General features: G+C 40.8%; 1 protein-coding gene across 4 annotated transcripts in view; it reads left to right on the forward strand.

Annotated features, from left to right (window-relative positions):
• Nucleotides 1-26,103, forward strand: part of LOC119495861 (spectrin beta chain, non-erythrocytic 1-like) — a 152,700-nt gene that overhangs the window by 48,780 nt on the left and 77,817 nt on the right. Inside the window, exon 2 of one of the 4 annotated variants that reach the window (XM_037782753.1) lies at nt 525-843. In XM_037782753.1, the coding sequence (XP_037638681.1) occupies nt 693-843 (151 nt within the window). In that variant the 5' untranslated portion in view covers nt 525-692. Of the gene's footprint in view, nt 1-524; nt 844-12,513; nt 13,577-26,103 lie in introns of those variants that run through there. The other 3 variants (XM_037782754.1, XM_037782751.1, XM_037782750.1) reach the window with 3 other exon arrangements.

The following is a 26,103-nucleotide window of genomic DNA, read 5'->3' on the forward strand; positions in this document are numbered from 1 at the left end:
GGCGCTACTTTTTACCTGTGGAAAAAAACAGCGATGTCTCATCCTAGAAGCACAAGGCTGTGTCAGTATGGTGGAGAGATCTGTCCAGTTCTTCCTGTTTCAGAATTCATCTAACTGTAGTTATGTACTGTATACAAGTCTCTTGTCTCACTTGTTCTAGTCATTTGAAAAGTGATGGAGGGATGTTTTGTGTCGATGGTGTAGACAGAAGTATTGATCAAAACTAACACGGATGATTGAAAAAACACATCCGTTTATGTGAAGTGCTACGTTCCTCTTTAATCAGGAAAGAACTTTTTATAAGTATTGATAACTTCCCAATCAACAGAGAAAGAAGCTGAATGTGTTCCGAGGATTTTGACGACTCTTCTTTTGACTTCTGTTTGTGGTTTCTCTGTTCCAAGCTATTAATAATGTATTAATAAATCAAATACACAGTCTTTGTATATTATCCTACATTATGTCAGACCTACAGTCACAGTATCTTCCACTAACTCTGCCCTCTTTTTGTGTCTCTTTGCCAGGTTTTGGACGATCTCCTCGGCCCGCCGCTCAGAGCCGGTCTGAGAGTGTGTTTGCGTGAGGGTGCGTGTGCGTTTGAGGGGTCCCGTCGCTAACGGCAACAGGCGTCAGGTGGAAGGACTCGGAGGAGGCGGCAGCGGCGGTGGGGGCGGAGTCGCGGCGAGGTCAAGATGACGTCAGTAGCGGCAGAGTTCGAACACATGGAGATCCAGCAGCAGTACAGCAACGATGGCGTCAACAACCGCTGGGACGCCGACGACTGGGACAACGAGAACAGCTCGGCTCGCCTGTTCGAGCGCTCGCGCATCAAAGCCCTCGCAGGTAGGAGGAACGGATGACTGAATGAATGAATGGCTGTTTGGTGGAGTTTCAGTCCTGCTCTGTAACAGCTTGCAGGGATTCTTCAGAGACCGCTTACACTGATTTTTGAGCTTCAGAAAGGCCAAACTGTTTCTGTTTGTCGTCCTGGCTGAGTTAACTAGTGCAGTGCCTGATCAAAACATTCCTGTTCAGAACGGGCCGAAATGCTTAGCTTCCTTGGTTCCTCAGTAATACTACTGCCATGACATAGTTGTGTCACACACCCTAGGCACGGCTACTCACGGTCAGAAACACCGGTGAAATACACTCTGGTTCATGGGGAAAAAACGGGCAGACTTTACCTTTAGGCAAGGCAGGAAACTGCCTGTGGCCCAAACAGCTAACGATTTATTATGATGTTTAGATATGAAAAATATTGAATTATGTTACTATCTTAACTCATTGTACCCCAAACTAACTTACATAAGCCCCCCCAAAGCAACTCAACTGCATACTACTTACTGTGTACTTCTACTTCAGAGGAAAACATTGTAGTACTACATTTGCCTTACAAATACCTGAGAAATATTACTGGTTACATTACAGATTCAGGTTTTACTCACAAAATATAACCATTGAAATATGATTCAATGATGATTCTATGATTCAACTAGAATGGTACTCGGAGAGCGCAGACCTCCGCCAAGTCCGAGTATGATTGCCCCCCCCTCTCCGTGCAGCTTGCGCCATCATCCACGTGTGTTTTTGTTTATGTTGAGATCAGCTGACCATAGCGGAGCATCGTAAAACACTTCATTCAAACTGGACAGAAACAAAATAAAACTCACCTAAACCGTTGTCGATACTCTTTCCAACAATCACCAAGTGTGCTTTGATCAAACTCAACTGTAATTTCACAGAGTTTAATGTGAAAAAACACAGAATCTACAGTTGTCGTCCCCTCAACCCCTGCTCTCTCTCTGTCCATCTCTCTGCTGGCAGAAGGAAAGAGGCAGGGTGACGCGTCATGAATGTGTCATCAGTTACACTGCGCATGTCTTAAAGCCTGTGGTGTTAATGCACAGGCTTAGCGGAGTTATTAAAAAAGATCCCGAAGCCGGGTCTTGATCCGAATCGCCACCAAAATCAAATGGATTGTTCATTTTGCCAGACCCCACCCCTCCAAAAAATGTCATTCAAATCCATCGAGTACTTTTGGAAACATTGAAAACATTCAAAACAGCCTGAATGATTGGCCTGCGGTGTTGCTGCTCATACAATCAACTTCACACTCGACACTGCGCCTCCTCGGGTCCTGAGCAACCCACCTGCCACGACATAGATGCATCACACACCCAATTTGCGGCTTCTTGCGGTCAGAAACACCGGTGAAATACACTCTGGTTCACAGGCCAAAACACCAGGGGCGGACTTAACTACTGTTAAGTTAGGCATGGTAAGCAACTGCCTAAAAGACCCCCAAACAGCTATAGATTTATTACCACGTTAAGATATGAAAAGTATTGAATCATGTTACTATTCTGACTCATTGTACCCGGAAACATAAAACTTAAACCTGGATTAGTTGAACCATGTTTGAAGAATAGAACCCAGAAGTAGCTCAGATTTGTGATGTTGTTGTTGTTGTTGTTGTTGTTGTTGTTGTTGTTGTCGCTGTGAGCTTGTATCCTTTTGTCAGGCTTCGTCCTGTGTGTGTTGTTGTGTTTACTCCGCGGGAGTCTCAGTGGTTTTATAAGATGTGAGGTCGCGGAGTCTGTGTCAACACGGAGAACAATGAACCGTCTCAGAACCCCAAACTGAAACGTGAAAATCATCAGTACGATGGAGAATGCATTGCGTTTGATTTAGCTTTCCGTTGTGATGCTGCACTAGTCGAGGCTGCTGGCTCTCTGCCTCATCACTCTGCAGGATTCCTCCGCCTTCACACCTGTTAGTAATCAGGAGTTAACGAGGGCTAACGAGGCTCATTAATCTGGGCCGGACCAGTTGAACACATCTGGCCCCTTTTTACACTCAGAATGCCAGTTCAACCGTCTCATACCCGGATAAAATCCAGATGAGATTTAACACACTTTCAGTCACATGCAGTCACATTTCTGCGTCTCTGTCGGTCAGATCAAACCTCCGATTACAGTCGCTCTTTGTTTTGTGGGTGGCCTGTAAATCAGGGTCAGTCCTCCTCCGGTCCAGAAGGAGGTGGTGACGCTCCTGAAGCTGTTTGGTGACGGACAAAAACACCAGAAGAAGAAAAATATTAATGATGTATTGTGTGTGTGTGTGTTAGTTAGTTACTGTAACTCTATCTCTCTCTCTCTCTCCGCCTGCTGTTTTTACCCTGATGGCCGACTGCATCAGTAGTGTCCCACTTCACTAAATAATTCACACCAGTGTTAAATATGCAGGAGAGTGCTGATGGAGTGTGTGTGTGTGTGTGTGTGTGTGTGTGTGCTTTTAAAGGTACAGGGGTGGAGCTTGTGTTTCTTGATGTGCTGCTGAGAGAAGTGATCAGTAGATGCCACTTAATGACTAAATATAAAGTAAAAGTATGGAAGTCTTTGTTTATAATTTTATAAATGTATGTTAACGGCAGTCATAGTGTAGCTACATGTAAGAGTAAATAATTAAGAACATACCAAACATAAAATATCATTACTATACTGTACGTACTAACAGGAATATACGACTAATATCTGTCTACTTTGTTAGGTTCACCTGTGCAATCCAATACCACTGTTCTACCATAAAGTCTACTTTGATTATTCCTATAATGTTCAGGTTTTGTTGAAACTTTCATAGTTAATAAATTAAATGATATGTTTTATAATTTAGGTTATAGTTAGTGATGATGCCTCATGTATTGTATGTAAATAGATAAAAAAAACAACAACATTAGAAACACATCTTAATACAACAAGCACAACATTGTTAGCTATGATCATAAATAGGGCTGGGCAGTATATCGATATTATATTGATATCGTGATCGGAGACTAAATATCGTCTTAGATTTTGGATATGGTAATATGGCATTAGTGTTCCTGGTTTTGAAGGCTGAACTACAGTAACGTGATGAACTTTTTTCTAAACTTACCAGACTGTTCCAGCTGTTCTTTTATTTGCCTTTACCCACTTAGTCATTATATCCACATTACTGATGATTATTTATCAGAAATCTCATGTATAAATATTTTGTAAAAGCACCAATAGTCGAGCCTACAATATCGTCGCAATATCCATATCGAGGTATTTGGTCAAAAACATCTTGATATTTGATTTTTTTCTCCATATCGCTCAGCATCAACCTCAATTATTAGTTGAAGTTAGGGCTGCATGAAAAAAATATCTAATTGCGATTATTTTGGCTGATATTGATATTGCGATATGATTTGCGACATTAGAGGGTCTGATCATTTTTGCATCGTTATTCATCATTTTCATCGATAAACATATTAAAATGATTATGGTGTGATTTGTTGCAATGATCTGTACCAAACACAAATGTTTTTTTCTTAAGTCTGTAGAATATGATGTGCAGACCAGGATGTCTCTGCAGCACCACAGTGTTCAGTTTAATATGGTATTTTGACACACATTTCACAAGTATTGCAATTTCTTCCTCATCCTGGGATTTGAAAATTGCAGAAGGCCATATTGCAATTTCCATAAATTAATTGTGCAGCCCTAGATGAAGTCACACACCAAAAAACTGAACATTATAAACGTTGTAAAGGTGTTATTCAAAACAGAGCTGTGTTGAATTGCAACCGATTCTACAGATGTACCTAATAAAGTGACCACTAAGTGTAGATTTTCTCTCCCCTTTTTTAACCTTTATTAAGGGAAGTTTCAGTGACAGCCAGGCTCTGATTTTCAGGATACCCGTACACATCCATCGTGTGATCTGTGGTGTGTTTTCTAAACGTAGTTCAGACGTGGTCTGAATGTCCGTTTGAGGCCGTTTGTGCCTTTCTTCTCCTCCTCTTTGCAGCCTCTTCCTGTTCGTGCTGAGCTCAGCAGGCTGGAGGATGTGTGGGGTGATGACATTGAATTAGCGCTGTATTTGATACAGGCTGCTGTGTGTGCGTGCGTTTGTGCGTGCGTGCGTGCGTGCGTGCGTGCGTGTCCTTCCTATGATTACAAATATAGTCTTTAGGCCTGTTTCCACCACAGGAACTTTATCCCCCGAACTAGGAACTTTTTGAGGAACGTTTCCACCGCAGGGACCAGGGTCTAAATAAAGTTCCTGGAACATATTACGGGGCCTTTTTACCTTCAAAAAGGCGGGGGGGGTAGAACTTTCTGAAAGTAACAGAACTTTCGGGGTGGAGTTTGCAGGGATGACCGTCGCTGATTGGTCAAACACAGCGCCGCTGCTTCAACGGCTTCAACTCGCGTACTGCTTCATTCATAAACATGGACGTATTCAAGTATGTATTTAGGACCGTTTTATGACGAGGGGAGAACATTTCTCTTTGTTTGATCACATTGAGAGTAAAGTTAGGCTCTACTGTCGACCTCACGACTCTTTTTAAAAAAATAAAGACCGAGAGAAAAGGCGAGAGAACGCGACGGCGAGCGGTAACGTTGGAAGAGGGAGACTGCTGTGAACAAGAGAAAGAAATGTTATTTTCTGATTGTTTTACGGCGGTTACGTTCTAAAGCACAAATAAATAACCATCAAACACTCAACAGAGGATTTACTGTGGAGACAGGCACTCTTAGTTTCATTTTCCTCCGCTGAATTTCATTCATTACATCCAACGAGCATCAGTAAATATATGCAGCCGTAAATATCGTCGTAGTGAGATAAAACCTAATTGTTTTGTTTTTTTCTAATGTGTTTTTAGATGAAACGTAGACAACACCGGTCCGAAAAAAACTTTACTGTAAACTTTAGTTCCTTGAAAAGCATTTCTAGGGACTAAAAAGTCTCAGGAACTTTTGGTGGAAACCCGGCTTTTGTTTCTGCTGTTAATGAGCTGAATACCAGATTACCAAACCAGCGCTAGTTCAAGTAGTTGTACAAGTTGTAGTAGCAACAGAAACTGGTAGTTTAAATACCTAAAGTTTGAATAAGAGTTGGAGGTTTGAGGTTTGAGGCCTAGTTTGAGGCCTATACGCAGCAGTTGGAGTGGTAGCAGTAGTTCTGGTCAGCAGGAACAGCTGAAATGGTTTCAGTAGTATTTGCAGTCTTAGTAGTATCAGTTGCTATAATACTTGTCTTTGGAGGAGCAATGAGTATTCTTAGAAATTATGTTTTGTAAAGAAAATAATAATCAAATGTACAAATACTGCCGACGTGATGATTGAGGTTCTTAATCGATCAGATGGACGACAGAGAATTTCGATTAATAACCAAATGCCAAACATGATCTGCCTCCAGCCCCTCCAGCATGACGATTATCTGCTTTTTCTGTGTTTTCCGTCGCCATTAACTGAAGATCTTTGCAGCTCCGACGCCGAACGGGATCAGAAACACGACGGAGGGATCAGTGTGTGTGTTCTAGTCATTCAAACCTTCATCAGCTACGTCTGAAAACTGATGCTGAGACCTCTCAGCCTGCGTGTGTGTGTGTGTGTGTGTGTGTGTGTGTGTGTGTGTGTGTGTGTGTGTGTGTGTGTGTGTGTGTGTGTGTGTGTGTGTGTGTGTGTGTGTGTGTGTGTGTGTGTCTGTAAAGTTGATGCCAAGTGTGTTACGCCTCCATATGATATCCTGGGAAACACAAAACCGCCGGTCACCATGGAAACGCGGGCATATCTACTTACAGTGAAGGCAGAGACAGAAGGAGTGTGTGTGTTTGCTCAGTGTGGGTGGGTTTCTTAGTCTCTCTCTGTGTGTGTGTGTGTTTGTATTATTGACTTTATGACAGATAAAAGTGCCGGAGCTCATACAGGAGATCGTCTCAACATGGTGTCTCTATGTTCTTTTTTGTATAAAGTTAGATGTCTTTGACTTAATTCCACTTATTAGCGTCTCTTTGACATACAGTAAGTAACACTGACAGTAAAAAACGTGAATCTTTAGGTAAAACTAATAGGTCGGTGACGTCTATCGAGCTGACGGGACCTCGGCCGTGGCCCTGAAGTGTTTCTGGCAATCATTTAGTGTCTTCAGAGCAGCTCTGAATAACCTCTGAGAGGCTGTTGAGGGGGAGGAGATGCTCTAACAGCTACTGTAGCCTCTCAGCTATCCAACCTCAATACATGTCCGGTATCCACCCAATGGTGGTCAGATTTGTAGTCTTATTATCTCCTGATTTAAATCAAAGTTTTGTCCAGTTTAGACCGTACGACTTCTGAGAAGTTTGCCTTCTTTTGTTAAGTTAAACTTTTTTTTTTTTGTATAAAAAAGAGCTGGTGTAGCTTTCAACTAACAATCACAGTTTCCAGCAGGGTTTTGTTTGATTCAAAAATATAATATAAGATATTTTTATTAGGGTGTCAAAGTTAACACGTAAATGCAAATTAGTTTTAACTAGGGCTGTAAATATATTAATATATTAACAATATTTAATCGCGATTAATCGCATGATTGTCCATAGTTAATCACGATTAAACATATTAACATTTTTCACACATTTTTTATCTGTTCAAAATGTACCTTAAATGGAGATTTTTCAGGTATTTTATGCGCTAATCAACATGGGAGTGGACAAATATGCTGTTTTATGCAAATGTATGTGACAAACAATGACAAATATTGTCCGGATAAAACCCTCACAGGTACTGCATTTAGCATAAAAAAAATCATAACTCAAATTAAAACATGGCAAACTGCAGCCCAACAGGCAACAACAGCTGTCAGTGTGTCAGTGTGCTGACTTGACTATGACTTGCCCCAAACTGCATGTGATTATCATAAAGTGGGCATGTCTGTAAAGGGGAGACTTGTGGGTACCCATAGAACCCATTTTCATTCACATATATTGAGGTCAGATGTCAAGGGACCCCTTTGAAAATGACCGTGTCAGTTTTTCCTCGCCAAAATTTAGTGTAAGTTTGGAGCGTTATTTAACCTCCTTCACGACAAGCTAGCATGACATGGTTGGTACCGATGGATTCCTCAGGTTTTTGTAGTTTTGTAGTTAAAACAAATTTGCGTTAACGCGTTATTATTGCGTTAACGTTAACAGCCCTATTAATTACGCGTTGCAGCAATGCAAGTTAATTTTCATCGAAATGATCTGAAAGCAACACTTGCCTGGAAATGAGCTAATCGATCTAAAGACAGTTTATTAAATCACTTTTAATTTGTAGTTGGTTGGAAGCAAATGGGACGTTAATACATATTTAATAAGTACTGGTTACTATTTATAAATGTGAGTGTATTGATCTGTTAAAAGCTGAGAACTGAACCTTTTTAAAGTGACGAAGACTCATTCAGCCGCTCAATAATTAGAACCAGGAACAGTCCAGGTTCCCCACAGAGAGCTCACACACACACACACACACACACACACACACACACAGGAGTATATGTGTCTCACTTCCTGTTCAGAGGACCAGATGGTGGAATGCTGGGAATGTTGGTGTGTCGTTTTTTTTTAGTTTTTTTTAAATGTGTCGGTGAACGTGTTGTGATTTTAAAAACATCAGAGAAAGTGAAAGTGAAGAAGCTCCACTCAAATCTCCCTCTCTCTTCTGTTCTCTCTTCTTTCTTTTCCTAATAAATAAAATAAGACAAGATAAACTTTATCGATCCCAAAACAAAAAATGTGAATTCAATAAATACACATTAAAATAAATAGTTACTACCGAGTGTATTGAGACAGAAGTAGTCACGACGATGGGTGACCAAGCAAAAGTCTCAGTTCAGACGTGGTTAAAAACAGAGCTGGTCATTTCTTACAGCGGGGCAGGAAAGCACCGCTCCCCACCGGACTCTCTTTGTCCTCCCAACATGGCCGCTGTTGGCCCTGTTGTTGTTTGCTGGTGCTCTGACCTCACAGGAATGTCTTTGTGCGGTCAGGAGGGTGAGGCGGCGTATCTGTGTGAAATTCACCACTGCAGCGACACAAGTTTGAACCCTGAACACACCACCAGCAGCAGCAGCAGCAGCAGCTCTGGACTTCAGCGGTTGTAACATAACATCATCACTGAATGACTGCACATGATGGAATAAAAAGAATATGAGTTGCGTATAATCATCAGCAGCACTATAAAAAAAGTGACCTCTCGGTGTTTCAGGAAGCGTTCGGTCCCCGAGGCGTCACTGTGGAGCACTGCGGTCTGACTTTCTGCTCCGGCTGGATGAATGAATGGTGCGTTTGGTTCGTTGGTGGGGGGACGCCCTGAGGGGCCGGGCCACGAGGAAGCCAGATGATGGGAGGAAACGCGGCGTGACGCTCAGCATGCGGGCGGAGGACAGACCGTGTTGTCATGTACAGATTATCAACAGAACATAAAGAACCGCTCCGACTGATTCCATCAGCTGCAGAAAATATTCGGTCCATCTGTTGTCTGTTTGCTGTGCCCTCTGACCTTTGACCTCTGGCTGTTGTAATGTTGGCGATCTGGGAGCTGAAGCTTGTTTTACTCTTCATTTTTAACCAATCAGGAACTGTTTCAATGTCAGGTGGTATAACCTCAGCTTGACCTGAAGTTTCCTCAAGTGCTGCTGTTTGTTTAAACATTTTAAGATGTTTTCTATAAAATATATATCTAATATATATATCTATAAAATCAACAAAAAATATATAGACATAGTCTGTAATCTGAAAGAAACACTTTGCACACATGAACCTTTTTTTTTTTGAAAATATTTGCTGCAGAAATAAAGGAGAACGTGTGAACACACAACAAGAACAAGCTCCACATAAAAATATAAATATACCACATTATAAAAATACAGAAATATGAATGTGTTCATTTTAAAACATTTGAAAGAGTTTCTTAATTTGTGGGGTGTAAAATATTCAGAAATGGCCTCCAAGTGTTTTACTGAAATATATAAAAAGAACCAAGAACATGAATGAAGTGAAGTATTTAGGGCTGTAAATCGATTCACTATGGACATATACAGTATATTAGCGTAAGTTTGGAGCGTCATTTAGCCTCCTTCGCAACAAGCTAGTATGACATGGTTGGTACCGATGGATTCCTTAAGTTTCCTAGTTTCATATGATGTCAGTATCTTCACTCTAGCTCTACAACCTCCGAATGATCGGTGGCCTTACGGATTTTGTTTTAGATTTGTGTTAATGCCTTAAACAAATTAGTGGCTTTAAAACAATCACAATCGGTCGTACGAGAACTCTGTCTATATAATGAAATAGTAGAAAATGGATTTAAATCAAAAACAGTCGTATCAAAGAATAAGTCAACAAGATTATGAGTCTGACCGATCATTTGATGCCAACTTTCAGCACCAAAAAAAGCACTGAGGTTTGATACTCTAAAATGATCTCAAATCAAGTCTAAAAAGATCAAAGAGGGAAAAGAGAGGGAAAAGGAAGTCGGCCTCAGATGTGCAGTGTTGCTTCTGGTTGTGACGTGACCTTTGTTCTAGTTCTAGTCTGTGAATAATCCACTTCAGTGCACTAGCCTGGGAGTAAAAGTGAAACCTACTCTGGGTGGGGTTGGCGCTCTTTTTTTAATCAGAAGGTCAAAGGTTGTGTTTGTGATTTAGAAAGTGACGGTCGGCGGCTTTAATTCAGTGAAGAAAAACGTCGGCGTCTGCTGTGATGTTTGTAAATGTGGAGTTGAAGATCGTCGCTATGCTTTTGAAAGAAGATTACTTGCATGACTAAGATATGAATAACAAATGGTTCGGACAGTCGATCAGTCTTTTCGCCTCGGCATCAGACAAAGATGATTCCGATAAATGATTATGAATCATCTGATAATTTTGTTCTTTGCAGCAAAATCATCTGTATGTTTTTCATTCCACGTTTTTTGTCCGTTGCAGTTATTTCAGGGCAACATTCATATTTGTTCCATGTATTGTCTTTGTGTGGTGACCTCTGACTTTTCGCCTCCTTGCCGTTTCTTGTGCAGGAAGTGAAGCTGATTCTCGTCCACTCGGGTTTCTCTGTAACGCCCCTCGTTCTTCCTGCGTCTCTTCCACCTTCATCCCAAAACCTGCAGTGGTTTTCCTGCAGGTTGATGTTGAAGCTGCACATTTGCGGTTGGCGGACGGTGTCGTCTGTGTGTGTTAAGTGTGTGTGTGTGTGTGTGTGTGTGTGTGTCTGTGTGTCTTGTTGATGGACAGCAGAATCAAACAGGAAGTGCTGGCAGGGCTCAGACAGGAAGGACATCTCCACAACAGGCTCTAATATTAGAGCTCAGATATTATCAGGATGTTTGGACGTCTGTGTGTGAGCGATGAGCTCAAACACACACACACACACACACGCGCACACACATGCACACACTCCACCCTGTTTGTACGACTCGTCCTCTCTCGTCTTATTTATTCACTTTATTGGCCTAAAGAATCCGTATCACCACGGTGTCCAGATGAATTGCAGAAAGCAGAATAAGTATTTTACGCGTGTGTTTTCATACTTTCTCTAGGAGTTGTCTCTCAGTCTGTTTCCACCCCAGAAGCTACATTTTTGCTCACTCAGCCATCTAGAAGTTCTTCATATTTGTTTTATAAAACATCAGCTGTGTTCATCGAAGAAGAAAAAGACAGGATTAGTTGTTTGACGGGCCCGTATACCTGAACTTTGTGACGTCACTCTCGGTTGAGTTTCTAGCAACATTTCAATGCAGGAACTTTCACAAGTAAAAACGAGTCAAAGACACAATATAGAATTGTTAAAATAACATCATAGAATCAAATGTAGCAGGATGGTATTTAAGTACAGTATTTATAAAATGTTGTCAAGTCAAAGCAGGTTTATCTTCATGTAGGTTTATAAAAATCTGGACTACAGCATTCACAGTTTATTAAACCTGATCCTCATCACACTGATGCTTTAGTTATATTTGGCGGTATGTAGTCACACTGAACATGAAGACATTATGAGTTGTTCATTTCAAACGGTAGTTTTGAGAAAGATGAATATTCTGATTTTAAAGACTTTCACAAACCTGGAAGTTGGAACAACATACTTTGTGTTAACGTGTTTTTCTTGATTCTTTTAAATTTATAGTAATATGTCCGTGTTTTCTTCTTTGTGCTTTAAGGTAGAAGTTTCTCATCATTTTCCATTTTCTTATTTAAAATCAAGGAAAAAGTAGAAAAGAAAACAACAAAAGAAAACATTACATTTCAAATATTCTAAATTGAATTTAATTCTGCGTACATGTACTCATATATACATATCCATACTTAATTATTAGTTCCAAAGGAAGTTTTATTGTAGAAGCAATCAAAAAAAAAATTGTGACATAAATATATAATATGTAGTACGATTGTCTTCACCTTCTACGAGATTCATCTCCATGTGTTCTAAACTAGTAAACAGCTTTTTAACAGGAATACTATTTTTCAAATCTTCAGTGTGAACAGAAACACTCCAGCTCTCTCTCTCTCTTTCCTTCTGTTTGTCTTTCTCTCTCTCCCTCCTCCCACTCCGCCCCTTATGCTAGCGCCTCCATGACATCAGCGCTAAAAGCGAGGGCTGTGATTGGCCGCTGGGAGGAGTAGCTGCCCCTGCTGGTGGCCCCTCCCCCCTGGACTCTCCCTCTGTCTGAAAGGTGTTTTCAGTGTCTGAGAGCCGCTGCTGCTGCTGCATGCAGGAGGACAAACCCACGCTTTCATTCTCCACCTCCCTCCATCTCTCCCTCTGCTTCCTGTCACTGCAGCGCTCTCTCTTCCACCTCCTCATTGTGCTGGCGTAGGGTGTGTGTGTTTGTGTGTGTGTGTGTGTGATCGGAGGATGGGTGGATTCCTGAAAGAAGGGAAGGTGTGATATCTGAAGACATTGACAGATGGATGGATGGGAAACAGAAGCATGATGCTGCCACCGCGGTGCGTCTGCTGAGCCAGCGGTTTTCTGCTTCCACACTCGTGAAACATTGAAAGAGAGAGAGAGAGAGAGGGACTCTGCAGTTCATCTCCTATGTCGCTTGCCTCAGTCCTGTGGTCTGTTTAGGAGGAGAAGAATAGTAAGTCTTCCTGTCTCTGATGAGACTACAGCCAAATCTGGAATTATTTCTCTGCAATATTACAAACTCTTGTGAGTTTGAAACTCAGGTTTAAATCATATGAGATAAAAGCTCATTTGTTCATGTGGAAACTTGTTTTATTCTCTTTGAAACTGGACACTGTTGGAGAGTAAACTGAAGCTTTACACAGCTGCAGAGAAGTTTATCCTGTTGGAACTCAACTTTATTCTCCTGGACACAACTTATCCTGTTGAAACTTGAGCTTCCCGCTGTAGCGGAGAAGTCCAGACTCTTGTTTCTTCACTTGAAGAACAATTCAATTCAACTGGAAACTCTTTCACTCACTTGAAAAACTCTGAAATTTCTCCGCCTGAGTTTCTCCTCGATGCCTCTGTGGACTTGTCTCATCTAAATCTTTCACCGTCCTCTCTGGAGTTTCATCATGGAGCTTCAGAGCGCCACCAGCGGCCTCCCTGGCCCCCTCTCCCCGACTTTGGACTACGCCGGTCCCCTGTCCCCGTCGTCGGGCGGCCCCGGCCCGTCTCACGCCAACAGCCCCGGCCGGGGGACCAGCCCCTGCCCCAGCCTCAGCCCCATCAGGGGGCCCAGCCCCGGATTCACGGGCCAGGCCGCCTTCAACTACAACCAGCTGGAGGGGAGGTTTAAACAGCTTCAAGGTAAGACGGGAGCTCAACTCGGAAATCTGTAAAAAAATGTCCCCAAGAAGGAACACGTGAAGGTAGAACTCCTGGTGGCTTTGCTGAGGGATGAGCTCAGTGAAATGTACTTGCGACATATCTTTGCTTTTTTCACACTTTGAAAGCATTTAGTTGCCACTCTTATCCAGACACAGTGACTTCAAGGTAGTGAAACAGTAGATGGCTTGAATTCCTTGACAAAAAGTTCAGTGTCAACGAGCCAGATGAGAGCAACAGCAGCTTTTTTAAAACATGTCTCACAAAGTAATCATGAAATTCCAAAGGTGTAAATACATTTCCAGAGAAATTTGGCTGAGAAAGTAACTTAAAAAGTTTCAAACAGCTGCTAGAGAGCTGCTTCACACTGACGCCAAAAAGTCTGAATACACTTTTATCTAATCTTGATTTAGTGAACAATCACATAGTGACTAAATCGGATGTTGGAAAAGTTGGAAAGAAACTACAAAACTGTGATATAATCATGTGAACGTGTTTATTTTTTAGGTTCATTAAACGCACAAGCAGGAGTGCAGGTTTATTCATGTTAAATCTTTGCAGTGTAATAATGTGTGTTGGATGAGTCAGCAGCTCTGACCAATAAACTGATATCCACTGTATCAGAGCCCCACCCTGCTTCTCATTCATACAGTCACACTGATAAACTGATCAGCTGCACCGGGGCTGGGTATTTAGTGCCTTGCTGAAGGGCAGGGAGCTGCTGAAAGACGACAAGTCAGCTCTCACACCCAGATTTTTTCAGATAGTTGCGATGTGACCAATCCGTCCTCTTCTTTGCCAATTAGTCGTATAATCAGTCAGCAGGGTGTCGGCTGAGGAATGTCCAAGTAGTTAGTCATTTTATCTTATTTTATTTATGGGTGGGGAATGAGTTATTCATTTCTGGACAATGATTCACAAGCTCTTTAGTAGGCAGAAGATCCATCTGTGTGACTGCATTCATCAAAAACATCTGACCAACAATCTGACAGTTTCTTTTTATCAATGATTTGCTTTTTCAAAGAAATGCTGTGCGCAACAACCAACAAGTTTATGTAACAAATCTCAAAATCAAAACTTTATTCCAGGCGTACCTACAGTCTGTTCAGTATAAAACACCCTCTAATCCTTAGAGCCTCGATCCTTTGAGGAAAAAAAACGTATCTGGAAGAAAAGGCCCACATTTTAAAGGGGACATATCATGAAAAACTCACTTCTTCTTCACTGCTTGTGCTCATACATCTGGGTATCTGGAGTGACTACCAACCCACAAACTGTGAAATAAGACGACCCAGTCAGTTTTCTGTGGGTTGTCTAGATCAGCAAACATGTGATTCAACAAGCCAATCAGATCTGGCTACCCCTTCCTATGTCACATGCAGGCTCATTACAATATACCGCCCACAGCTTGAGAACTACCTTTGCAAAGTGCACCATATTTTTCTCTCAAGCCAATCAGAGCAGACGGGGCTTTTTCGGGAGGGGGAATCTTAAAGAGACAGGCGCTAAAACAGAGTGTTTCAGACAGACGGTGAATGCAGGTATATTCAGGCAGACAGTATGAGAACGTTTTTTTAACATTAAAGGTCCCATATTGTTCTCATTTTCAGGTCCATACTTGTATTTTGGGTTTCTACTAGAACATGTTTACATTCTTTAATGTTAAAAAAAAAACTTTATTTTTCTCATACTATCCGCCTGAATATGCCTGTATTTACCCTCTGTCTGAAATGCTCTGTTTTAGCACATTTCAATGGAATGGCAACGGAATTGCGTTGCTAAGCAACAGTTTTGGTCCATGTTTACTTCCTGTCAGCTGATGTCATTCACATACACTGCAACAGGAAATAAACTGGGACACATTTAAAATGTTTACGTTTAAAACTGTGAAATGGTCTATAAATTGTATATTTGTGACGTCACAAAATGACAGAAATCCTGACAGCTTGTTTCAAAGGCTCAGTTTCTGAATATGGGCTGTGTGTATTTCTCCATGGATTGAGTGTTTTGATACTTTCAGAGTATTTGTACAGCACTTAAACCTACTTTATAATAAAAAAAAGACATGAATATCTCAGTTTTTACAATATGGGGCCTTTAAAGCATGTAATCATGTTCTAGTAGAAACCCAAAATACAAGTATGAACCTAAAAATGAGCACAATATGTCCCCTTTAAGAGCAGGAGGACTTCCATTCAAACTTGGACTACAAATGTATGGTAATCTAACAGCTGAGGGATCAAATATTTCTCTCTGTTGCTGCTGGCTAGTTTTAAGAATAAGTTAAGGTGCGGTGTGGTTTACACAAGCGCTCATCATTTCTTTTTTAAGATCAACATCTACTGGACCTTGCACCTAATCGAACACAGAGTCTACTGTTGACTCTTGAATTTTCATTGAAGTGTGCAACCGACTTCTAGCCACAATCAACTGCTTCACAGTTTCAAACTTAAACATCCATAAACATGTTGCAGTTTCTTTCTTTTCCTTTCTTTTTGTCTGAAAATGTGTTTTAGTGTCTCTTTTTTTTCATAAACTTGAACTCAAGTTAAGTGCAAATGTGTTTAAATACTTGACAAATCTCTCTTTAAGGTAAATTTTGAACAGCGTAGGGAGGAGGTCGGGTTGGTGGATGGGTCAAACATACACAGGACTTTTCACCCAGGAGACCACTCTTTGTGTCTCGTGTGAAACTAAAAGTCAACGTTCACTTATTTTAATATATGTTCGTAGCGTCATAACGTAACAAACATAGTAATTTTTTAGCATTTGTTGAGGTTTTTTAACTGTCTCTAACTGTTTAAAACTGCGACTGTAATCTGGGAGACGATACATTTCCCTCCAAACATAATTGAGAAGGCAGTTTAATTGTATTTGAACGTAATTTTGTAGGAGACAGGGCTGGCACAAACACATACTATAGTACATATATACATGTAATAGCACACCGGCATTCACTGACAGGCTGTGTCAGTGTCAGTAATGTCATTGTTTAATAAATTGAATTACGTTTAATCTCCGTCACATTGTTAGGAAAGTAATCTTTTCGTTGTTCATATTCATACAGTAGAAAGACAATGTCCCGACTCATCTGTTTTTGGCCAAACAAGCTTCAGAACAAGCTTATAAAGCACAACCACTGAACTAGTTTACACCTCACATACCAGAGGAAGCTATCAAACGTTCACCAATGGATGTTCGTCATCAATAAAAAAAGGTTTTTAATACCAAAACTGTTTTCCGCGGAGAAGCACTTGAGTGTAAATTTATCGACAGTCTGAATTTAGCTGAAGGCTAATGGAGCCGGTTTACTGATTGCAGCATCATCGACGTGCCGATGCCCAGAAACCTTCGCCGTCGTCCCTCACGTCTAAAAGTAGCTCGCTGGCTCGAGGCCAGGTGGAGGTAGTCGCAGGTGGGGCTGTAAGCTAAGAACTGTTTGAATCGGGGAACACAATGTGGCTTTGATTCAATGTTTTGTTTTGAAAAGAAAAGATGAGCCAGCGTGTCAAAGTGTTCCCTGAAGATCTTGCTGATTTTGAACTCCCCTGGTGTTCTGAGAGGAGATTAACTTCAGGAAAATACATTGTTACTGCCCTTCTCAGGCTCATAGATTGATGGTTCTTCAGTTGAAAAGATCTCTCTCAGAAGAACGCCACGTTGTCAGAGGTTCATAGAAGCATTGCACGTTTTCATTGAAGGTCTTATCATTAAAGTCTTGAGTTTGAGTTTGTGTGTTGTTTGGAGAAGGGCGGATCACCTGGTGTGTTATCTTTTATGGATCATAAAGTGATCTGTTTTAGTGCTGCTGAGATGTGGCTGGGTTTAATTTTTGCTGTGGTAGAAAGTCGGACATCCGGAGGGAGTGAAGGGGACCTTAAAGTTCTGTCTTCTATGCCATAATGCACTTCTGTCCATCGGTATACTTAGTAGGTTTCCAAATTCCCCAAATATGGCTTGATGTATGTCAGCTGCTGATGTTCGTCGACCTACAATTGCCTCCTCAAACTGTATTTAGCCACATTTTGGCCAAAATATGAGTGTTTGGAGTATAAATGGTGCATATGGATGGACTTTTTATGGAGGCTTTGACTGCGGTGAAAATTTAACGGAATCCAATATGAATCTGTACTAACAGCTGTGAGTTGGATCAGAAGCGGGAGAGAAAATCAATTAATGTGAGAAACACAATTCTTGTCTTCTGTTAATCCTGAATTGATTCTTGTCTTTTGATAACGTTATGTTGGCAAAACTCAGTTGTAAGAGCACAGTGCAGTATGCACCGCTCGGTTTAAAGTGTACACACACTGGAGTTCATCTTCAATGAAGACAGAATTTAGGCATATCAAAGGTGATATACTTTGTGAATACTACATACGCTGAGACCAACATTAGCAACGACGTGGCGCACCAAGGCACCACTTTACAAAAGAGTTGATACTTAAAGGCAGTGTTGACGATGTTCTCCAGTCTCCACTATTTGTTCTATTGGTTGAAATGGTCTTTACACCCCGACAGCGATCCATTACTGATGAGCTCTGAAAAAGGACCGGAAAAGAGCCGTCATCTGTAGCTGCTGTAATCCTGTAAAAACGTCTACCAATCACTGCCTCGCGGTCCGCTTGGAAAGAACCAATCAGATGCCTCCCTGCCTCCCTGCTCGTACTCTACCCTTGGCGTGCACCAGCCTGAACTCAAAGCGCGTCGCTGCCGCACGTTTACTGGAGAATGGAAGAGAAAACTCAGCCCAAAAGTAGCACGTAGTAGTAGTACATCATATTCCCATTTTAGCAACAACCTTCTTTTTTTCACTTTGAGAACAAAATGATGTTATTTGTCAAAAAAAAAAATTGCATTGTGGCTAATCAACTTAGTCAGGAAATGACTCAAATAAATATGAAATATCCTAGAAATTCCATAATACACTGGGGGGGCTTTGGATGGACTTCTACTTTTAGGGAGTATGTCTCTGGATACAGTATTTATTACAGTCTAGACAAGGTGTATGAAGGTTGGATATCTGGAAATAATCAGCCAAAGCGATGATTTTGAAGAATTATTGCAGCCTCATGGATGAAAAACGTCTACTCTTGACCCCTGACTTAAAATTTCTATAAGCAGGATTCATCATATAAGTGTACTAAAGTTAACTAAGTTTACAGGCTACAGACTCTGCTTTGCTGCTGTAGAGTTTCATGTCCTCTTTCATGAACTCATCAGAGATCTTATAGCTTTCTGGGGCTCTTCAGCTTCGGTTGGTGTATAGTTTTGAACAATACTTTGTTTAAATCTCGTTTCAAGCATCTCCAAAGTGACAACTTTGGAGGACCAGGTTTTGTTTACAGTCACAGTGCAGCTCTATTGCACAGTTCCCTGAAGAATCCACAAACAGTTCATCAAATTATCATCAGGACATTAAAGACATTAAAGGTGTTCTTCAAGAAACCATCATTGGCCTTTATGAAACCCTGATGGTCCCTCCAAGCCCTTTTTACTTGTCACTAGATAACCCTCAGACAGAGAAATAGGTCTGGGAGTTGGTTTTATGAGGGCAGTTGCGAGGCGTGGAGAGGATATAAATTCATGTGTTAACCCGCGTGTGGCTCAGGTGGTTAAGAGCAGCGGCCTGCGTCCTAAAAAGACCGTTGGTTTAATTCCCAGCGGGGTGATGCATACGGAAGCAGTGGGTGATTATTGCACTGCAAAGAGCTCCAGATGTGAGAGGGAGGAGACTAAAGGCAGCTGAGGAGCAGCACTTCCTCCTCGTTAGGGCCCGGTATTGAGCGAACGTCCCCCGTTAGAAGTCAAGCAATTATGGAGGCGAGCAAGTCATCAAATTGCCTTCTGATGTGACTCGAGGGAGATTTTTAAACAGAGTCTGTCAGATGCTGACTGATGTCAGTAAATAGTAAATCACTCAGGAGTACAGTGATGGAGCTTTTTTTTTAACTTGTATTATGAAAAATGCTAAATGATGATTATGTCACCGACTTTATGATTGAGCTCAAAGAAGCCGCAGTCTCTCTGTAACCAACACGTTGGCTGAAGTGTGACGTCAGGTTGGTTGTAAGTCCTTCATGTTGGTGATCAGATCTCATTGTTGTCGTAGATCTTGATTTCCCAGAAATCACCTCTCAAGATCCTAGTAGAGATAATCAATCAGTAGATCTATAGACAAATAAATAAACTTAAATTAACTTGCAGTGATCATTTTGTTTCCCAGCTCACTGAGCTTTGTAGATACCAGGGGGCCGTCAATCGATTCAAATATTTCTAGATTCATATGATGCCCGTATCGTCAGTCTAGCTTTAAAACTGAGCCCACTCCAACCTACGAATCACAAGTTGTGTTAATGCATTAAAACAAATCTGCGTTAACACGTAATTATCGCGTTAACTTTGACAGCCCTAGTAAATACATTTGTACAGTAATCATCATTTTTATAGCGTTGGTCTGAATCGTGGCTTTTTAGCGGTTCAAACAAAACCAGAGAGAAACTGATTAAAAACATCTCGACTTAAGTTATAAACCGATATGATCTCAGTAGTTTGTGGTTTCAGTGAACTTCTCCTTTTTTCTTTTTTTAAAAAATAAAAATAACTTGTTCATCCTGTGCAGCTGATAACCTGAACACACACACACCCACACTATCTCATGTTTTTAGTCTATTTTTAGATTTTTTACTTTATGATGTTTCCCTCTCTGGGCTCAGATATGCCCCGCCCCCTCTCTGCTGCTGTGAGCATGCTCAGTGGAGCGTTCCCATCAAAGAGTCCTTTCATGCTACAAATCTGCATGTGGAACAAGACGACATGATAACACACACACACACACACACACACACACACACACACACACACACACACACCCAGAGTGGTTTCCCTGTTCTTCCTCAGACTGTCACACGCACACACTCTGGAAACACACAGCTCCTTCCTCCAACACTTACTCATGTCACCTTCGGCCCAGACACTCAACAATAACACCAGTCTTTGTCCCTCTCTCTCTCTCTCTCTCTCTCTCTCTCTCTCTCTCTCTCTCTCTCTGTAACTGATACTGCTCACTCCACCTCAGGTGAATGTCTCTCAATAGTTTCCATGTTGTCAACCTTTTTAGGAATTTTCATTGAGGTAAATCCAAGAATGTCGGCTAGAAACATGAGAATATACGAGGCTTGTTTATTTCCTGAAACCAGGACTGAACTGTAATTAATATTATCTAATAATACCTAATATTCTGAGGCTTTTATAAACTTTTTTTCTTCTATGAACAGATAAAGTTAATTCTTGGCCTTGGAGACAACAGATGAGGAAATTTATATCACAGTCCTTCACCACTTAATACAAGCATACTTTTATCACTGTCTCAAGTCTGCTTTATCTTTATTTATTATTATTTTTTAAATACTTTTATTGCAAACTATTCATAAATTATACATCCAAAAAATGTCCAATATATATCTGCATTTATTTTTTATTTTTTCACCTTTATATTTTATACACCCGGTGATACAAACAGAACAGACGAATAAGATAGAAAAATTCGTAAATAGATAACTGAGGGGAATATATATATATGAGGGGAATATATATATATATATATATATATATATATATATATATATATATATATATATATATATATATATGCATTTTCAAATGCATGCATTTTGCATATATATATGCAAAATGCATGCATTTGAAAATAGTCTTCAAAAATGATGCTACCTATTCATGATTTATAAATAAGATGATAAAACATGGGAGATCCCATTCCTGACATAACATATTAGCATGTTAAGTTGTGCCTAATACATTTTTAATGGGTTAAAGGATGGATGAGGTCCCTGTTTATGTTCATGTTATTCAATTCAAAATGCTGTATTCGTCCCTTAAGGGACCGTTTGAGGCAAACAAGTTAATAAACAGAAGTACACAGATATTAATTTACACACATTTAAAACTAAATCTCAAATGACAAATATGATAATGTTAGAGAGGTGAACATACACCAGCCTATAGTCCTGGATAACAATATCCAACCCCATAAAGGCACATCATGTGAACACATGTCTATACACAAGGTAATGTTGCTTCTTTGTCTATAATGTGTGTGTTGCTTGCGTATGTATTTTCTATATATTAAAATTAATTAACAATGTTTTTTAGAAGCTGGTATGGTCCTGTAAGTGCTCGCTACGTTTAAAAACCTACATCAGAGCTGAAACGCGCGTGCATCATCAGATTATGTCAGAAGCTGCTGAGTGGAGAGTCTCGTACTCCTCCTGTATGAGGTGATGAAGGAGGGAGGATGAGGAGGAGTGAAGCGTCTCTCATCTCGCCTTTGTGTGACTTTTTTATCAGAGACGAGACGGCTGAAGCTTCCCTTTTTAATTTCACTAAGAGGATGGAGGATGGGAGGGCAGGGGGAGAAAGGAGGGAGAGGGGGATGATCGGGGCAATGACAGACGCTGTGCAGAAAGCTCATGAAACATTGATGAGGTGGAGGAGGAGAAGAAAGAGGAGAAGAGAGAGGGAGGACGAAGGAGTGGATAAACACCTTTTAGACAGACAAGAGAGAGACAAGAAGGACGAGGGATGACGATGTGTTTTGGACATTTTTTGCGCTTTCCAGACCATTTTAGAGAAACCCCCTCTCCCCTCTGTTAATCGTCACCCCCACCTCACACACACACACACACACACACACACCTCACACACATGCAGAGCTCGGGGGCTCCCAAACCTCCAAGATGTCCGCTGATTGGCTGACTCAGGACAACACAGGAAAAGAGGGGGATGATGGGAGCAGAGGAGCAGAGAGGGATGATGTTATTGTTTTGGAAGCGCGGCTGTGTGTGAGCCGTGCTAGCAGTGTGTATGTGAGCCATGTTAGCAGTGTGTGTGTGTGTGTGTGTGAGTGACTTGATCTCACAGGAGAATTAGTGTGTTTTAACCATCAATCAATTATGATTCATCAGTGTTTTACAGTCTTTTCTGTCACAATCCATAATTCAAATGTAAACCAAAGTGCAGCCCCGCCCACCCCCAAATTTCAAAACAAAGGACTGGAGGCTGCTATTGATGGACAGGACATGAACGGTTCTTAATTTTTCTGCTGTTCTGATGTGTTTTTTTACATCAGTGTAGTTTGTTAATGCAGACGGATATTTTTAGATAGAAACTAAATTCTGGTTTTTCATCTATAATTCAAACCTTCCATCAAATATCCTTTAATGTCTTTAATCTACTGATTCTGTGAGATTTATACACTCGCATATACACGCTATGTATACCTCTGTCCATCTGTGTCTCCATCTAGCCATCTATCATTTAGTCCTCCATCTATTTAATGTATCGATTCATCTATCCATCAATTAATTTATATATCCAGCTTTCATTCATCCATCTCTATTTATTTATCTTTGTAGCTATCCATCTATCTATCACCTCACCATTTAGCATAGACCGTATATAAGAAGTGGACGTAGTCACCGTGACATCACTCATTGGTTTGTGGACTGCCGTTTTTCAAGCCCCGGGTTCAGCATTTAGGCCGTCGCCATCTGGGTTTAAGCCGACCAAAAAGGTTATAACTACTTTTCATGAGCTGAAAACACACTGTGAAAGGGTTAAAGTTGTAAGACAAAAACACGGACAACTCCCAGACCGGACAACGCCGTGGTAGCGACCTGTCAATCACAAGGTAGCCACGCCCTAAACAGCCCCTGCTTTATGGTCTATTTGACTCTAAATGGGGCCATAATTTACTAAATGAACATCATGCTGTATTGAAGAAGACTTGAAACTAGCGATTGAGACCATAAACTCATGTTTACAATGTTTACTGAGGTAATAAATCAAGAGAGAAGTAGACTCATTTTCTCATAGACTTCTATGTAATCAGATTTCTTTTAGCAACCAGAGGAGTCGCCCCCTGCTGGCTGTTAGAAAGAATGCAAGTTTAAGGCACTTCAGCATTGGCTTCACTTCTCAGACACGGAGGTAGTCCACTGCCATTTACCCATCCATCCTTGTCCCTCTGGAACTACAAATTATGGCTGTCAAAGTTAACGCGATAATAACGTGTTAAGGCAAATTCATTTTAACGCCGCTGTTTTCTTTAACGCATTAACGCAAATTGCGTTTTTTAGGTTGCAGCTGGCTCAGTTTTAGAACTAGAATGAAGATACTGGCGTCACATGGAACAAGAAAACCTAAAAAATTGTGTTAACGTGTTATTATCGCGTTAACTTTAACAGCCCTACTTATTTACTATAATAACCGAAATGTCGCTAAGCTTTATACATGAATATTAACGGAGGTACTGGAGGAAAGTTATTAGATATTGATGGGTGTGTGTGGCAGTCTGATGCCGTTTCATTAGCAGTACAGTGACACCCACACGCCCTCAGAGTTTCTTTTCTCAGCGATGAGGAATTTCAGTCATCCACCAGTGAGCGGTCACTGTGGTGAAGTTCACACGGTCGCTGTAATGAAGAAAAGTTGATTTATATCGACACCATCTTGTTTCCTGGTGGCCGACAGTGGAGAGCTTTGTGGAGCGGCGCTGACAGCGATGCTGAAAAGCCTGTTTGTTTGTTGATGAGTTTAGAAAAAGCAGCATGATGGGAAAGAAGGAGGAAGGCATGGAGCCTTTATTCAAGTGTGAAGGGAGCAGCAGGCCTCTAACAATCACACATACTCCAACACACACAACGTAAATGAACTGAAACTGTCCGGAGCTCTTGAATCGTGTGTTGTTTTTTGTATTTTTCGAACTTATAAATCACAAAGTTGAAAATGAGTGAGGTGGATCTAAAAGGTTTGGCCTGAGCAGGTGTGACAATTGTGTGATAGGTTAAGAAAACAGGTGCGTTCATCATGTCAGAGAAAGTGATCTCATCTCTTATCTTGTTTTGTGATGACAGCAGGAATGTGAACGGGAGATGGGCTTGTCTGTGTTTCCTTTAAGGACGTATTACTGTGTGAATATAGCTACGTTTTGTATCTTTTCCTCAAGGACATAAACATGTAATGTACGCTTCGTGAGGTGGTGGTGTTTGTGTGTGTGTGTGTGTGTGTGTGTGTGTGTGTGTGTGTGTGTGTGTGTGTGTGTGAGAGACCACAAATTGCAACAATTTGACAGAATATCCTGCCCATGTTAGGTCAGTAAAACTCCCCAAAAAGGACTTTGTGACGGGTTTATCCTGATCCAAAGTCCTGTTGTGGGAATCCTGGTTTAGTTCAGTTCAGTTTATTTGACGTTATGAGAAGGAAGACAGTAATTCACACGCAGTGAACACGCAGACATATAGGTGATGGGTATAGCTAGATAGGGCTGCACAATTAATGGAACGACCTCTTGACGGCGCATTACGTGGTGCGAGGCACGGAGCGTGTTAAAATGACGTGCCGGCCGCCACCACAGCTGGTGTGTGTATGTTTGAGAGAGAGAGAGACAGAGGGAAAGAGAAGGTGAACTATTTCATGCAATGTTTCTGTAAGTTATTACTAACTTACTTGGAACGCTGCTTTGTCACTTTACCCACCCACCCAAATCCACACAAGGGAGGGACCAGGGGGTTGTGGGTCGACCCGCACATCATTAGCGCGCAGTCCAGAGTCGAACGGTAATATTTAACAAAGAGCAGACGGGGAAAATGGAAATGCTCTGAATTCAAGTGAAGAAGAACGTTATTTTAAGTCTTCTTTTGAGTCAAAGATTTGTACGTTAGCAGGATGCTAGCATAACATGGAAGTGAAAGCTGCACTCTGTTTATTTAAATGTGAAAGTGCAATAAATATATTTTCTCCCTAAATCAATAAATAATCATGCAAAAATAATCGTGATCTCAATATTGATAAAAAAATAATCATTTTGGCCATAATCGTGCAGTCCTATCGTTAGGATTTTATTGATAGTACTACTCTTTTCGATACTCCTTATCGGTTCGGTTCTTTATCGATACTTTTATCGTTTTTTTATTCATTACTTAATAATTGCTTTTTAATATATTTAAAAAAAATAATAAATTCAGAACAGGATAAGAATATATTTATAATTTAAATATAACTACATGTTTTTAGAGCAGCAACAGTAATGTTTACAACAACAAATCACTATATAAACTCAATAAAATCTTGCTGGAAACTATAATTTAGAATGTCAATAAAATAAATAATATTTCTGAGTGAAGTTGAGAAAGACATCAGTCAGTATCGGTCCTACCTCCTGTCCTCTGTCCTCCTCCCTCTGCTGATGTGATTCACTGCTGCAGGTACCGCTGGTTGAGGGAGTCGGCAGATAAGTTAGTTTACAAAAATGTTAAGATACGTGGTAAACTAAGCTAAACAGTTAGACTACATACGGACTGCTTCTGTTTTAGCTTGTTTGTAACAATTCACTATTAGCCTGAGAATCATCATGATTTTAAGTTTTCTTCAGTATCAATGTAATCCAGTGATAGTTGTTTGTACATCCATGGGTAGACTACTTACAGGATCTG

Source organism: Sebastes umbrosus, chromosome 10, assembly GCF_015220745.1.
Source record: "Sebastes umbrosus isolate fSebUmb1 chromosome 10, fSebUmb1.pri, whole genome shotgun sequence".
NCBI classification, from domain to species: Eukaryota; Metazoa; Chordata; class Actinopteri; order Perciformes; family Sebastidae; genus Sebastes; species Sebastes umbrosus.